This window comes from Neodiprion fabricii, chromosome 2, assembly GCF_021155785.1.
Source record: "Neodiprion fabricii isolate iyNeoFabr1 chromosome 2, iyNeoFabr1.1, whole genome shotgun sequence".
Lineage (NCBI taxonomy): Eukaryota > Metazoa > Arthropoda > Insecta > Hymenoptera > Diprionidae > Neodiprion > Neodiprion fabricii.
In genome coordinates this window covers 37357491-37373910 of record NC_060240.1, presented here as the reverse complement: position 1 = coordinate 37373910, position 16420 = coordinate 37357491, and the positions used below count along the sequence as shown (strand labels likewise).

The 16420-nt window shown below is 38.3% G+C and overlaps 1 protein-coding gene across 3 annotated transcripts in view; it reads right to left on the bottom strand.

The window, feature by feature from the left end:
* Positions 1 to 16420, bottom strand: part of LOC124175797 (serine/threonine-protein kinase tricornered) — a 113179-nt gene that overhangs the window by 77119 nt on the left and 19640 nt on the right. The window contains exon 1 of one of the 3 annotated variants that reach the window (XM_046556333.1): positions 11266 to 14803. The exons of 1 other annotated variant lie outside the window; for it this stretch is intronic. In XM_046556333.1, coding sequence (XP_046412289.1) covers positions 11266 to 11644 — 379 coding nt within the window. In that variant the 5' untranslated portion in view covers positions 11645 to 14803. Of the gene's footprint in view, positions 1 to 11265; positions 14804 to 16420 lie in introns of those variants that run through there. One more of the 3 variants, XM_046556334.1, reaches the window with a different exon arrangement.

Below are 16420 nucleotides of genomic sequence, written 5' to 3'. Positions count from 1 at the left end.
TTAAAGTTTCCAAAGTTCACTCTTTTGAAATCGACCAGGGGACTCCCTTACAACCGAAATGGGCGATGGGTAATCCTGACAACATTATCGAAGCGAGGATCGGAAGAAAGGAACGGGTCTGAAAATTAGTTTCTTCAATTGAAAAGCGAAATTCACGTTATGAACGAATTATGTCGACAGTTGTGAGGTACAACTCGAGGTATTCGCCCGGCTTCAAGTCATGCCCGTAATATCTTGCGAAACGGTGTTTATTACGCAACAACTTTCGATCCTCACGGTCAGTAGGCGAGTCGCTTAAAACCGAACGGTCATCGGTGGATTTTCGGTTCCCGTTTATTCCGCTATTGCGGTGTCTTTGGTAACCATTACGCACAAAATACCGAGTAATTACTACGCGTCTTTCGTCACGGTGAAACGGCAGTTTTCATTTTTCCCAATTATTCCATCATTCACCGCTGTGTGTATTTCATACGGCCGAAGAAATTTAACAATTTCCTCGACGTTTTTCCATCTTCGAATCGATTCCGATAAAGAGAAAAAAAAAAAATGTCTTCCTTCAAATACGAATGAGAAAAATTAGGTGTATAACAAGGAGTTTTTTTATTCTTCTTTTCTTCTTTCTATCTTTGTTTCTGTTTCTTGTTTTTTTGCCTCTCGTTACACCAACTCTTGACGCGCATGGCGTACGATCAGCCAACGTTCTTTTCCCTGCAATGTGTTGCAAATCCGGCTACCTTGTATAAACTGCAACAACTATGCCGTCAGGTGTGCAACGTGCGTAATTCAGACGCTGCGAACAGCAGATGCCGATGACGCTTCTCCTAAGACACTGGATACTTATACCGCAGCAGCAGCGGAGAAAGACCAGATGCGGTTGGTTTACGTTTGTTTGTTACAATAATTCTCGACGATGTTAAGTATAAAGAGATGGAAGACACGCGGTAAATACGAACCCGAAGGGTGGAAAAGAAAATGAAGAATCTACATCATTGTTCATCATCGCCGTTGACTGATCCGTGCTGTTATTCGTGAATTAACGGGTATTACGCGAATAATAAAAGAATTTCTTCGCTTTGACGGATAAAAAGAATCAATAATTTAGAATCCACGGAGATGGGTAATTTTTTACTCATTTATTTACAACGTTTCGATCACCGTCTTTAAGAAAATATACTAACGACCTTTTAGCGTTACATTTTATTAATCCGGAATATTTGAAGAAAGTGACGAGTAAAGTAAATTTAAAAAAGAATCGCTGAGATAAGAAAAGAACGAGAAACTGTAGCGTCGAATCAAATCAGTTTCGTTGATGTAATAAATACACAAGTAAGTTGAAATAATTTAAAATGGGAAAAAGTGAATCCACGATTGGTTCTTCGTACATAAATCTATTCGTAGAGCCGGTTTATAACATCTCCACTTTCCACGACGTTCCAAAGCGCGGCAATTAAGAACATCGAGAGATTCGCATCGATATCGAAGTAATTGTTTTTATTCCATCCTCGCCGCGAGAATATCGCGAATAAATCGATCTGTTTTTCCAAAAAAACTATCGTTACATCTGCGAACAGCGAAACAGTTTCTTCAGGCAAATTTAAACATCCAGCAGTGTCGAATATGTGAATCACGTGTTACACGATGACGTAACACACTTCGCAGCTTACTTATAGTTTATATCAGTTATTAGATCGTTTTGCAAAATAATTAATATGTGAGAAAGTGAGAAAAACAGATTGAAACATGTGATGTGCATACCGACAAGAAGTGCATATAGATCCTAGATGCGATTAGCTTAAGATAAAAAACGATTAAGGGGAGTTAAGCGTAGGTGTTGCAGGGTTAATTTTCGGCCCAATCGGCATTTCACATTGTGAAATTTATTCGGACAATGCAAGGCTAGCACGGTTATCACTTGGAGATACCGCGGAATTAAGAAGGGAAAACGCGTGACCAATGAGTGAGATACATGTAGTTATGACCCAAGTCATAACGGGTCGCTCGATCCGTTACAACAAATACGTAATACATACGATAGTAATTTCGGTATGTAAGTATCGTGCATCATCTCATATGTAAAGTACTTTACCCTATACTCGCTCATCTCCGCAAGCAGGTATTATATGCATATTATATATTATATATATATATATATATATATATATATATATATATATTTATAATATACATGTACACAGATGCAGCATCTTCATTTACGAACTTCAACTATATCGGTATCATGGAACCGTACTTAAAATTTTCACCCCATTCATGTTATACTGTTGCTAAATTTTTTTTTCGTAATATTCGTTAAAAAGATAGAAAACACAAACGATCACTGGAACAAAACAACTTATCCATATCTAAATCTCAATCACGAAATTCCCCGATTTTTCCCTAACTAATTTGGGTAAATTGGTTACAACAAATTCATAAAAATATACGTATTTTTCATATGATTTATTAATTTTTATTTTTTTTTTTAACGAAAGTCGTTCGTAAGGTAATATTTAGAAACATTCATTACGGCGATGGTAAACAAACTTGCATTTCATCTGTCTCATCTGAAGCTTAATAAAAAATTGTGGGACGTATTGAGGTAAAAAAAAAAAATAAATAAAACAAAACAGTGGACGATTCCTGACATTTCCCCGACTATTCCAGAATTTCAGAATTCCCTGACCAGTGGCCACCCTGAATTTTATCTACATACATATATTTTTAATCTATGCGTATAAATGAATTTAGTTTTCATCGTACATACGCGTGCGTGTATTTTAAACCTATCATAGGTGGCTGCAAATGTATTTCGGATTCCGTATAATAAATCAAAATGATACGTACGTCGATATTTCAGTGCGTATTTGTATCGCGAAGACAGTTTCGTGACCCGATTCTTGCTGCACGGAATCCGATGTTTATTCAGCAGCTAATCGTGGGAGTGTGTGTGTGTAAAAATAAGAGGCATGATAGTGGCGGTGAGGTGAGGTGTCTTCATTTCCGGACAGAATATTACCTACGGCTTGAGTAAGTGCAAACACAACTTACATTTCTCCGCGTTATTAAAATCGTAAAACTACACAAATGCGTTAAATACATACCCGTTTAACTATTTGCCTGTCGGAGTTACTAATTTCTTGTCAAAACAACAATTTTGTGTTTATATAATATATATAAATATATATCTGTATACTAGAAATATTAAAATTCAAGTCAAGGTTGGCCTGATTTGAATTCATCGCGACCGAATCACTCGTGGAAAAAAGATAAGGAACCAGCTGACGATAACGGCGATTGCTTTTTAAACATTTTACGAATGACCCGTAGATACGACCCGTGACGAAATATCCCCCCCCCCCACTCCACCCCAACCTCCGCCTCGCCCAAGCAACATTTTTTCCCCAATCTTTACACACGTCACGCCGGGGTAACAGGAAAACACAATTACGTTATTAACATCGTGGTCTAGAAATGGTTCGCTATCATAAAAACTTTTATTTTCAATTCGACTATAATGAATTTATAATAGACGGAGTGATTGCACCGGATAAATGTCGAGGAGCGCCTCTGCAACCGAACCGCAGGGACGCGGTTATCGGTAATTAAACGGTGACAAAATTAAACCGTAAACACTAAATACAGTATAGGTGAAAATTTTCGATTACCCTGTGTAAAGCGAGAAACTTACACCGAGAGAGGAAAAAGTCATTGAATCGATTAAATGTACAATCACGGGCTGCGAAACGAATATTTATTCGTATCAAGTCGAGATCTGTTGTTGCAACAAAATGTTAAATTCGGACTATTTGAATCAACTAAACATTTTCTCATACCAAAAGATCTTTAATTGACACGAATAAATATTCATCTCGTCGCCCGCAACCGCACATTTAATTGATTCATAAATTACACGCATTAAATGCCAATGAAATTGTCTTTTCGCGGTCGGGCAAAAAAAAAAAATAAAATAAATAAACAAAAATCTTGCTTCTACTAGTACCGGGTGCCCAAAAGTTAAATATACGCCACTGAGTTCACGCCGATGCCCGCAGATCAAAGCGATAGTTTTACATACATATATATTTATATACGGGGGGTCAACGGAGGTCTGCACAAAAGGTGTTGTGTGTTACATACACATGTGTACACCCACGCATGCATACATACGTATGTTAATACGTACGTACGTGCAACACGTGTATCTAAAGGTACATTGTCCCAGATTCCAGGTAAGCGAGTTCACGTAATACATCGGGTTATGTACTGTTATACATAAATAACGATACGACACGGAGAGACACGGACAGGCGCATGTGATTCCACGTGGTGCGGGTGTGTTGCGTGTAATATATGCGTTGTATATTTTGCATGCAGGATATCGCAAAGATATAAAACACGGCGCCGACAATTTTTCCTCAAATAAAATTCCCCGACTCTTTTCCCGATAGACGAAATTCCTCGACTATTCTCGGTTTTCTCGGTCTGTCGTCGCCCTGCTAAAAATCGATGCAACAAAACTTCATCACACTTTCTATCATAAAAATCTTTCCTAATACGTACGAGACTCGATTTTTTCACTCAAGTTCTTACATATATATATATATATACATATTTATATATATTATATTCGTCAAATTATTTTCTCCGCCGGATGAGAGGATGTAGGAAAAAAAAAAAAAACATCTCGTTCATTAAAAAACGTGAATCTTGTAACGTCCTCGTTATTTATTAATTTTTTTGATAAAAAATTTACGCGAATAGTCTGCACTCGGAGGAAAAATTTCAATCTCGTCAGAATATTTTTCTTTTTCTCAGGATGAAAAAATAAGAAAAAAAAAATAAAAAAAAAAAAAATCTGGTTAAAAATTGGAATGAAACGAGCAAAAGTTTTCAGAAATTTCAGAACATCGTCCACTATGATCATACATTCTGCCCACATATCCAATTACATTATACGTATCATACATAGATACGAGTGAAACGCTGTGAATAAAAAAAAAGTGCAGCTCACTGTCTGCACGCGTAACTATACTGTATAACAAGGAAGGTTGAAACGATCCTCATTATTCATTTTCAACGGTATTTACCTATTGAGAAAATTGTTGGATGCACGTGTAGGTTCGTGCGTATTTTAAATGCGTTGGTATATAACGTGTGCGCGTGTGTGTGTACATTGTAAACAGTTTCGACACAAGCGGAGTTGTCGCTAAGGAAAACAGCGAACCAAACCAACGAATCAACGAACGAACGAAATCAAATGCCTAATTCACGTTTCGTCACTAGACTGACCTACTTGTGCACTGTGCGCCAAGTCAAACACACACAAACACACACGAGCGCAAATACGCGCGAACTGTTCGCCGCGATCTTGCATTTTGTTTTTACTTTTCTCTCTTCTTTCTTACACCATGTATACTAAATACATGTATAATGTTAAAACAGGCCCCATGCGCCGTCGGCTCAAAGTTTAGTGCGTGGCGATGGGATGACGTTTGAAACAAAGAGAGGCTGTAAAAATGTCAAAACCGCTATTTCGCGGTTACGATTGCCCCGCATGATTTACCGTATACGTATGATTTTTCTTTTTAATGAAAATATATTATACTGTTACACGTATGTTTCGTTGATAATTGCTTTTTGCCAAAATACTTTTTTCTCATACTTTCATATGAACTCGTTACTGTAATAATTATCGACTGATATCAATGTTTATCAACTACGTATTACGATTGAATGATCAACTCGTATATCGTACAGAGGGAAGAGAGAAAAAATAAAGACAGTCGCGATACAGAAAAAAAAAAAAAAAAAGTGCAAGACTGATTATACCTGCAAGGAATCAAAAAAATTCGATCATCAATTATTGCGATATTATTATTGTTATTGTTATTGTTATTATTATTATTATTACTATAGACGAATATCGTACGTTTATTTGTAAATTTTCTTTGTTACCTGCCCGGACACAGGAAGGAAAATGTGCAATAAGGAAAAGCAGAAATTTGTGGTGATATTAATACCTGTTTAGGTATAACGAGAAAAAGAAACATGAAAACGTTTATTATATGTATAATAACAAATCGAGATGCGATTACGATTGTAAAAGCGAGCGCGGTAGCGTTTCTGCATTGCGCAGAGAGCCGGTCGTAAAAACCGGAGCACCATCAAGCCTGCATGGCGGGTATGAATGTAAGTAAGTACGTACGCCCATGCCGAGGAAAGATTAAGAGCGGTCTAAAAGTAGTTTAAAAGCCAAAAATGGCGTCGACCCGACCCCTCGACCTATATAAATCCGCCTGCTTGTCTGCCAACCTACTTGCTCGTATTTACGAGACGCGTGTGGTGGTGCTGTTATCCCGAATGCAGCCGAGATTACACCGGCTTGAATCGAAACTAGACGACGCCGATCGGCGATTACCTAAGCGGGCGATTCGATGAAATAATATCGAGAGTACTTTCGATTTATTGATGAAAAATATATCGACATATGTGTGTTAGGGTGGTTCGGAAGAAAATGATAGCGATTTTCCGCCGTGGCATCCACTAAAAAGTTTCTACAGGTCAAAAGAAAGATTCTGTTGAAAGACGAGCGTTCTATGTTACGTGGAAAACCACGCTCGTTGGATTTTTCACGTTTTCTTGTCAACATTTTTTTTTTTTTAATTTGTGAAGCAACACGTTGTAGCAGTTCAATAATTATTTCTTTCCTGAGATTTATACCGAACCCGAAGATCACGATCCGTAACCTAACGATACATCAACCGGGAATCTTCTTCTCCTAAATTGAAAGTTCACATTAAATTATAACTATTTCATGAGATTGAATTAATAATGAAAAGATCGTCAGATACAATTCTCAAACATTAACTGGAGACTTGATACAACGAGTTTGGGTCTTCTTAGCGATGAAAATTGATAATATGATTGATGTAAGCAGTAAAACAGAAACTTTGATTCACGATTCTGTACAAATTAAAAAAAAAAAAAATGTACAAAATTGAAAAATCGACTGAGCGTGATCTTCCAAGTAACCTATAATGCTCGTCTTTTGCCGGAACCTTTCTTTCGACCAAAAGCAAACTTTTTAGGGGGTGCCATCGTGGAAAATCGCGAAATATTTTTTTAATTCTTTTAAATAAAAAGCGAATAGTCCGGGCTTAAGAACTAAGAGAAAAGGATAAAGAGAGAATATAATAGTTTGTTATAGTACATAACAGAACAGAACTAAAAGAGAGAGAGAGAAGAAGAGCGAGAATTGTAAAACGTAAAAAGAGTCGAGAAATGGAAGAGAGCTTCCTGCGGTAATCTCTGCAGCTTCTAGATAACTTCTACACCTATACCAGGCATTATTGTGGGTCGAGCGGAGGATGCTAAGAGATAAGAAACTGGTCGTGGTAGTGTAACGATATACGGCAGATACTACAATCCTGGCTGGTGCACCACGTGCAACAAGATAACGGAGTCTTGGTGCGAGCACACAAATGTTAAATACGCCCATGTAACGTGCCAGATTACAAGCAATTTTCCTTACTTCTCAAACGCGGTTCGAAAGTATTTCGCAGTCCTCGGATCGTCGACGTCTCACGTTCGGATACTTTCAAAGTTTGCACCGTTATTCTAACGATGCATACTTTGAGAAAAAAAAGTCGCCACGAAAAATCAAGATAACAAGACATCCTCTTATTTAAAAAAATCCAACTCCTTGAAATTCATTCTAAAATAGCGTAATAATAATTTTTTACTTTTTTCCCCGAAATTTCCTCAAGCTAACCTTACAAACATCAGCCTCGTAAATCACGAGCGTTCCAGCTTCTTCTCGACAAAATTTTCCGTAGATACGGAAAAAGTTTCCCGGTTTTCGGAAACGTCGCAATAACGTCGTGGCATGCGAGAAAAAGAGGGACGGGGTAAGGGAAATGGGGGAGGGGAAAGTTTAAAGGACCGGGACCGGGAGGCGACGTGTAAAGAAGAGGGAAGCCGAGGGTCTGCGATAAAAGAAGGCGCCAGGTAAGCGTTTCCGAGAACGCTGGAACAACGAACAGCTGATCCCGCAGGAGCGACGAAGAGAAGAGCCCTTTTCCCGAAAAGGTTCGTTCCCGGTTTCGTATCGTGACCGAGAGTGAGGGAGAAGAAACGGCGAAACGTTGGAAAACACTTGGCCGAGACTCTCTCGTTGTCAGGCGAGTGGGTGGTCCACTCTTACGGTTTCTCAGTTTTCTCTTCCCTCCTTGTTTCTCCGCCGTTTGTTCTTTTCTTCCTCGTCAGCCGTTTGAACGTCTCTTAAGCGGCCGACGGAAAGTATATTATAATATTGGAAGTTGACGACGTTATTATCGTAATAAACGATTCGTGCTGAGGAAAAATCGTTATTTCGCGACGTTGCAATTGCATGAAATTCGGTAGTAACCGGTACAACGATACAGAACGTATTCATATTTTTTGCAATCTTGGTTCTTTAAATATCGTTGTAAAGTTAAGAATATAATCATGTTCCCCCCCCCCCCCCACGATATTTCGTTGCGATAAACGTTACTAACTTCAACCTCGCAAAAAATATCGCGTTTATCGCTAATAATGCACGATTAAACGGTCGACGAAGGAACCAAACGATGCGGTAAAGAGTTTTTTCTCTTTCGTTATACATTACCGCGAAGAAAAAAAAAAGAAAAAAAAGAAGGAATTTCCTGAAAATAATTTTTCTTATTGTGCGTAATTGGATACACAAACTATTGGGATAGAAATTTATTAAAAATTTATAGACAGCACATTAAGGAACAAGACAAAAAAGAAAACTTTACCCGGAAACGTGTCTCCGTGTGAGAATTACGTTAAACGGTTCGATCGAACGAAGGAGAAAAAATTTAGAAAAAAAAGAAACGATTCACTGAAAGAATAAAATTACCATTCGGCATTTGTAAAGAACCGGGCTATCTGAGTTGCTACTTCAACATCACCGGGATAAGCTATCTCATGTAATACATGTATAGTGAGTTTGATTGACAGAGAGTCAGATATATGTGTAGAAGAATTTGATATCGTCTCCAGATTTGACCAAACCGATTCTCAAACATTGTCCCTTACGATAGTGAATTAATTTTCTCACAACGATATTATTACACGGAAAGTAAATTCACGTCCTACTTTTTCTCTTTCTTTGTTATTCGTTCTTTTCAAATATCAACAACGTGCACACTTACGATAATAAATTTCGCGTAAGAAAATTAAATAAATAAATAAATAAGAAATAAACAATAACTATACAGCTTTAATCGTAGATTAAATCAATGAATATATTTATAACGCACAGTTGTAATAGAATAAATCGGGTATAAAATACCAAATACGTACCCAGAAGTTATTGCGAGATATAAAATATAAACAAGAGCACAAAAAAAAATAAATAAAAAAAAAATAAAAACAAAAAATGTTGCATGTACTTGTAATAATAATATTAACAACAATATCGCTGTCGCGAGGGACGTCGTAACACCTGACCACACGTCAAGACTCACGTGATTCCCGCAGAAGCAGCAACGTAGGTACGTACGATTCGCGAAGCGTATTTTCGCGATGAATAATCTTCGGCCCCACCGAAGAACAAACTAACGAATGATGCGTCGCTTCGTTCGGTCGGTCGATCGACCTTGGTTATATTAATACACCGGCTATCGTTCACTCGTTGTATACGTTCTTCGGTAATTACTGCGCACACCCGTTAATTTTTTAATTTTTTAATTTAAATTTTTTCTTTATGTGTGTGTGTATATTTACGAGAGAGCTCCGCGCCTATTTACACGGTACCTAGATAGATATACGATGTAAAGTCGTGTAGAGTTTAGATATTGAGTATGTGTGAATTGTTGGCGACGCGCAGTAATAATTGCTGTGCATGGAAAATAAAAAATAGTACTTTGAACGAAACGGAAAAGAAGACAGAAACGAAAGCTGACAACGAGTCGTATGCGGGTGTGTGATAAACTTCACTGCAGATTCTTCAAAGTCTCATCGATCAAAGAATTAATCAGATTTGCAAATATTGATAAACGTAACGATGATTATTTAAAGATATCACGCAACTTGGTCAAGTAAAATTGTCAAAAGAACGATTGCCAACGAAAAATCTAAATCAGGGTGAAAAGTGGAAAAATTCGTCATTTTGTTAGCTTTAGGATTACTTGAATTTTAGTAAACTGTAAATACAGCAGCAACAAACTCAGATAGTCTAAATTCAACTTGTCGGGTAATCTAAAAGTGCGAAATGGTAATTTTTTTTTCTTTTCAACGTTTCGATACATTAACGTGACTAACTTCAGCTTTGTAAATCTAAGGTATGTAAAAGTTTGTTTCTACAAGATCTGAGGGAGAAGGAGAGGAAAAATGCAGAGCGAAATGAAAAATAAAGTTAACCAGATATTGTATAAACAAAACGGATCAACTCTTACGCAACTTATAAGACAAGGTGAGGAGGAGGACGAGGAAGGAAGTAAGGAATTACAGTGAAAATATATACCGTCAAATGTTCTCGCTTCGCGATAAAACATCCCTTGTGGATTTTTAGGTTCACATCGTTGTTTTGAACTTTTTCAAAATTTCTCCGAGACTTGACAATAAATAAACAAAAATCTCCTCAAAAGCAGAGTTTCCCGTTTAGAATATACACATCTTTACTCAACTTTCGGTAACATAATTCTCACCGATTTCTCCGAGCAAGAGACTTTTTCGCAAAAAATTAGTCCTGAGACGAAATATATACACTAAAAACTGTAGTAAAGACGTGTGTATTTCAAAACGGTAAACTTCACAGGCTCTTCGCGAGAGTTTAGCCGTTTTTTGCTATTTCTCACAGTATACCAATAGATTTTCGATACTCGAGAGTAATTATTCCGATAAAATGTAAATTATTATTGTTAGAAACAAACTGATTGAAAATAAATCGTAAGAATCGAAGGAATAGTTAATTTCCGAGAGAGTCACCTCACTACGCATACACATGCTTTAGATAAATGATAAATTAGCATTTCGACCGCATTCGATCAAATTTCAAAATATTGCCCACCGTATTGTATCCGTCACCTTTAATTTTTGAAACTTGACTTCGGATTCTCAATCGCAGAATGCTGTGTTACAATAACGCGCGACTTTCCAAGCAGATATTTACCTATTTATTAATTTATTTGGAACGAATCGGTCGAGTCGATACTTTGTAAATTTCCAGAGTAAAAAGAGATTAGATATATCGCAGGCAGGCGGGCGTAAGGCGATTTGTACCTGATTTACCGTTGGGCGGTTGTCCGAGTCGACTGAACCACTTGAGAAATCGTCTCGCGGTTGTCGCTGCCGGCGGTCTGCATCCCTCAAGAATCATAACGCCGTTGTTGTTGTTGCCCGTAGGTTTGTCGTTGTCGTTGTGCGAATCGTTGTTCCTGCAGGCGGCGTAAGGCGACATCCAGGCGGTGGTTGTGCTCTGTATGGTTCCACCCTTGACCGTTGTGATGGAGCTGCTGATCTTAGGAGGGTGCAAAACCCAGTCGTCTTCCGACGCGACTGGCATTTGATTTTTTTCCCTATCTTTCCTCGCCCGCAAAGACGACGAAGAGGACGAAGAAGATGAAGAGTTGAAGACGAAACCGCAGAGTAGAAAGGTCATTCAAAATTACCTTTTTCCCCGAGCCTTGAGATCAACGGTTACCGTACGTAAGAAACACTCGCCGACGTCGATCGTACGATAAATATTTATCTACGTTTTAGTTTATCTTTTCACTCCTTTACGAAACGTACGACACTTTTATTACAATTTAAGTTGTTTATCACTGGTTTTGTCCGTTCTTTACGTTTCTTTTTTCTCCACCAACGACTCTTCTACACACACGTTTATTGCTTACTTTACCTATACGATGAATAGAATCGAAGAGTTCGACTTCGGTTGTATAATGTATTACGTAATGCAATTGAACAAACTATTATTTACACTACCGAACGCGTCCAGCGCGTCTTCTCAATCAATTATTATTATTATACAGCGCGTATCATAGACACCATAAATGTGCGTGTTTATATATTTACTTTTGTTTCTCACTTTTGGAAAAACTCACGTTCGCGGCAGCACTCTGCACGATTGTAATGTGTAATAATTATTAATAAAACTCGCAAGTTTTATACGACAAGTCACTGTATCTCAAACAGTGATCGCGGGAGAAGCGACGTTTCGTGAGTAAAGGCTTGTAAAACTCTGCGACGCGCGTTCAACTACCAACTATAAAAACATCATCTAGCCAACGTATACTAGAGCTGGCTTGTAGTCGTTTAAGAATTTCAATTAACAGCTTCTCTCTCTCTCTCTCTGTCACTCTCCCCTCGGTCTCGATGTAATATCACACATATAACGTATCAATTATACGTATCGTACGACTTTCGAGCCGCTTATCTATCTATCCATCCATCTCGCAACTCCGAATCAACAACAACAACAAAATGTATCATCGTCATCATAGATTCGCACAATTGTATACAATGATAACACGAAACCACAATCTGACGCAATTTCTTCCTTCCTTTCTTTCTTTCTTTCTTGCTTTTTTTTTCCTTTCCTTCGTGTTAATATATTCAATTATTTACACATATATATCCGGATTGAAAAATAGGCCGTGCCACGATCACTAAGGCTGTACCTACAGCGGAACTGTGACAAGTCACGTGCGGTGTTTTGCGCCTTCGATATACGCACAATCCACAATGTCGCTAATTATCTCCTATACGTATATTTATACACACGCAAGCCACGGCAAAGAGTCGATGAATGTACGTATGAATAACTTGTTGCTGTTGGACGACGCAACTTATTCAGTCGGCGCCGGGCTTCGAATCTCAAACGTGGATTTTCGTTATTCTTGTTTGCTCGTTATTTTTTTTTCTTCAGTTTCTTCGCACCGCTCGATCTATAAGTCTGTAAATTTTTAACTCTCGTTTAAATTAAGTTTACACACTTGATTAATTTTCAAAGTCGACACAGAGTCTTGCATACGCATTTATGTTATTATTATACATATATATTTATGTATATTTAATTTTGGTAGTTTTAAGGTACTTGTTTCGCAGTTTCGTTTTTCTTTCTTGTTCTTTCGTCTTCGTGCGTATATTTATAAACGTATAGTATGGTTTAAATTTTTCTCGTTAATCTATATATATATATATATCACATTCTCGTATTGCGATACAGGTATAATCATCTTCGTTCGCACGGCTTTTACTCGCTATTCAAGCATCGTAATTATTAAAGAAAATGAAATCGATGAGATCTTCATATTAATCGAACCGAGTTATAAACGACAGATTTCTTTCAACGATCGATTCGCTAGGTTTAAGTACAATTATATTATTACCGCTGGAGGTATAATTATTCCAGTATTTGCTCGTTCCTCGTTCTCTGCCCTTCCTTCGTTTATTTCCCGTTTGCTCCAGGATATAAGATTTATACAATTTCGAAATTGTATAATTATACGCCGATTCTTGCCGCAATGTTGGCAATAATTATTATTATTTTTTTTTTCACATTATAAAATCCTCCGTTGAATCAAGAAAAGGTCGACTGCTGCTGGCAGATTTTCATTTCCTGAACGATATCCCGATCCTCGATTTTCATTGTGCGATAAAACAAACAGCTGGTTTTCTCCCTTTTTAATATCCTCCCTATCTCACGGAACACGATACGATTTTCCCTCTCCTCTTTTCATTCCTCGGAATCGAATTTTGATCTAGTTCTTGTCGATTTTTTACGATTTTTTTTGTTCTATACTTCTTACGCATTCCGAGACAAAAATTCAACACAACACTTTGACAACAGGAATTAAAAACTTGTCTTTCAGTCTCTCCTCAAAGTCTCGAACGCGTGTCGGAGCGAAACTGACTCAACCTATTCGTCCGCAATGTTACTCCGTTTGCGAAATCCTTCACGATCCTTGAATCACAATCGCCGGGTTTCTTCGTTCACAACGTGCAGCACATAACTGTACTTTGGTTCCTCGATATAAATTACCGGAAGCTTCCCGATACCAAATCCTGTATATTTCCGTCGACGCGAAAACTCCCGCACAATATTAAAGGTATCGAAGGTTACCTTCACTCGACAATATCGCAATTCACGTCGCTCAAAGATTGGAGCTTGAATACGCGGCAAAAAAGAAGAATGAGATGGGAAAAAGTGTGTGGTACACGTATACGTACGCGACTACGTACAAACGGAATAGTAAAACTTCACAATATATATCCGAACAATATTACGATTACAACTAAAACAAAACTGCTATAAACAACCGCACAACTTTGCAGCGATGAAAATTGTATTATAAAAAGAAGACAAATATTTAGTACAACCGGGTACGACGAGTGTTCTCTGATACATCTAAAGCAGTAATAATTCTCACGATATATCAATCACACACCGTAAACAATAATCGTAATAAATTTGACTAATCGCGTGCACATTTCGCTACGACGAGCGCGGAAAGTTTGCGTCGGGGGTGGATTTGAGTGATGGTTGGAAAGGGTGGGGGGATGAGGAGGAGGAGGAGGAGAGGGAGGGAGAAAAACTTCACGTACGACAGTAAGAAAAACGTGAGGAAAAAAGGTAAGCAAAGTTGTTCGCGTCCACGTCGTAGCGTGGCTGGTGTCAAAGGTGGGGCTTCGACGTTTAAAATCACAACGCGCGATTTAACCCATCGCGATTGTTAAAAATTGTAATTTCTTGCGCAACCGTACGTAAGAGAGCTGCTCGCGAGACGATAATGCCGACCGCTCACCACCTCGGCCTGCGATAGACTCTCGCTAGGCACTCGAAAGCCGAGCTTCTGCCGCTGCCGCTGCCGCTGCCGCAGCCGCTGCTACAGGTATCCGTGCATGTATTCAGGGATGTGTGTGCGGCGCGACGACGCGACGGTAAAATGTCTTTCCTCGGGCACCGCGCGCGGGAGCGAGAGAGAGAGAGAGAGAGAGAGAGAGAGAGGGGGGGGGGGGGGGGAGAGAAACCGCTCCGTCGATGTGCCAGCCTCTCTCACTTCTCCCACCACGCGATGGACGCACGGCGTTCTAGCTCTTACGAACACATTTTTCCATGTAGACCTCGTTGTATTTACCTTTAAGGGTTAGAGCTATCGATGCCCCTCCTCTCTTCGCATACGCGCGTGTGACGATGTGTGTGTATGAGGCATTCCGCCCCAAACTGACCCACGTCCGAACCTAACCTTCGGCGATTTTTTATGTACGGGGTACGAAAAAGAAAAACATCTTTTACCGAGTTTTAGATTTTTTGAAAAATACGAAAATCCAAGATTCGAGTGATTAACACCGGTCGATTGGCTATGAATCCTTTTTTAAGAAGCGAAAATTTTTAGAACGGCGGATGGGAGTGGGCGGGCTTTTGGTTCGGAAGCTACAGGCGAAGCGACTAAAAATTTAGAAAAATTGTATTAAAAAAATGAACTTGAAAAATACAAATATATATTTTCATCGTTTTGTTCTCACTTTTCGATTACTCTTTACGTCTTCAACTTCTAAACCAAAAGCTTACCCACTTCCATCTTGGTCTCGAAATTATTGTTTTCCGACAAAGGATACATTGAAAAAAAGTTACAATCCAATCGATCAGGGTTATTTAATCTAAAATTGAATTTTTGTATTTTCGGGAGCGGTAAAAATCCAACCCCCAGTCAAAAAATTCTAAAACTCCGTGAAAGATGATTTTTTTTGTACACTCTACACGATACTTGAAAATAAATAAAATCGCCGGTGGTGAGTAAATAAACAAATGAGAACAAAAAACAAAAATAAAATTGAAGAAAAGGGATTAATATTTTTAATAACCGCGGGACATTTCGTGCGATAGTTTTCAAAAACTCGCAATAACGTGGCAATTTTCTTTTTTTGTTCCTTACGCATGCAATAGATGTACGAGTATGTACGTGTAGGTGATATAACCGAAATGTTTTCACCTGCGGTTGAGTTGTTTTTTACATGTATATTCAATGCAACCCGTGATGAAATTCTTCGACAACCTTCTAATCGCAAAACAAAAAATGGCTGAAATGAAACTAATCACTCTCTATCTACGTTGAATAAAAATTTTTACCCACGCATCAGGATTATCATTGATCAAGAAATTATTGAACTCATTTCGTGAGATTAATTCGCGTCCGTTCTTTATAAAAATACCAAAAAATAAAAAATAAAAAATTCTTGTAGCGTCTAAGCCCTCTAGCAATTGGATTTAGTAATCGTGAAATTCTCAACTCCTGCCGTCAATTTATAATTTTGCAAAATAAAAGGTTAAATAATTGGGTCTAAGCGTGTCAATAACTGGTAGACTTGCCTTTTATCAGGGATGTTTGATAGCGGACCGCCACCTTCTGTATAATACCTGCATACGTATGCA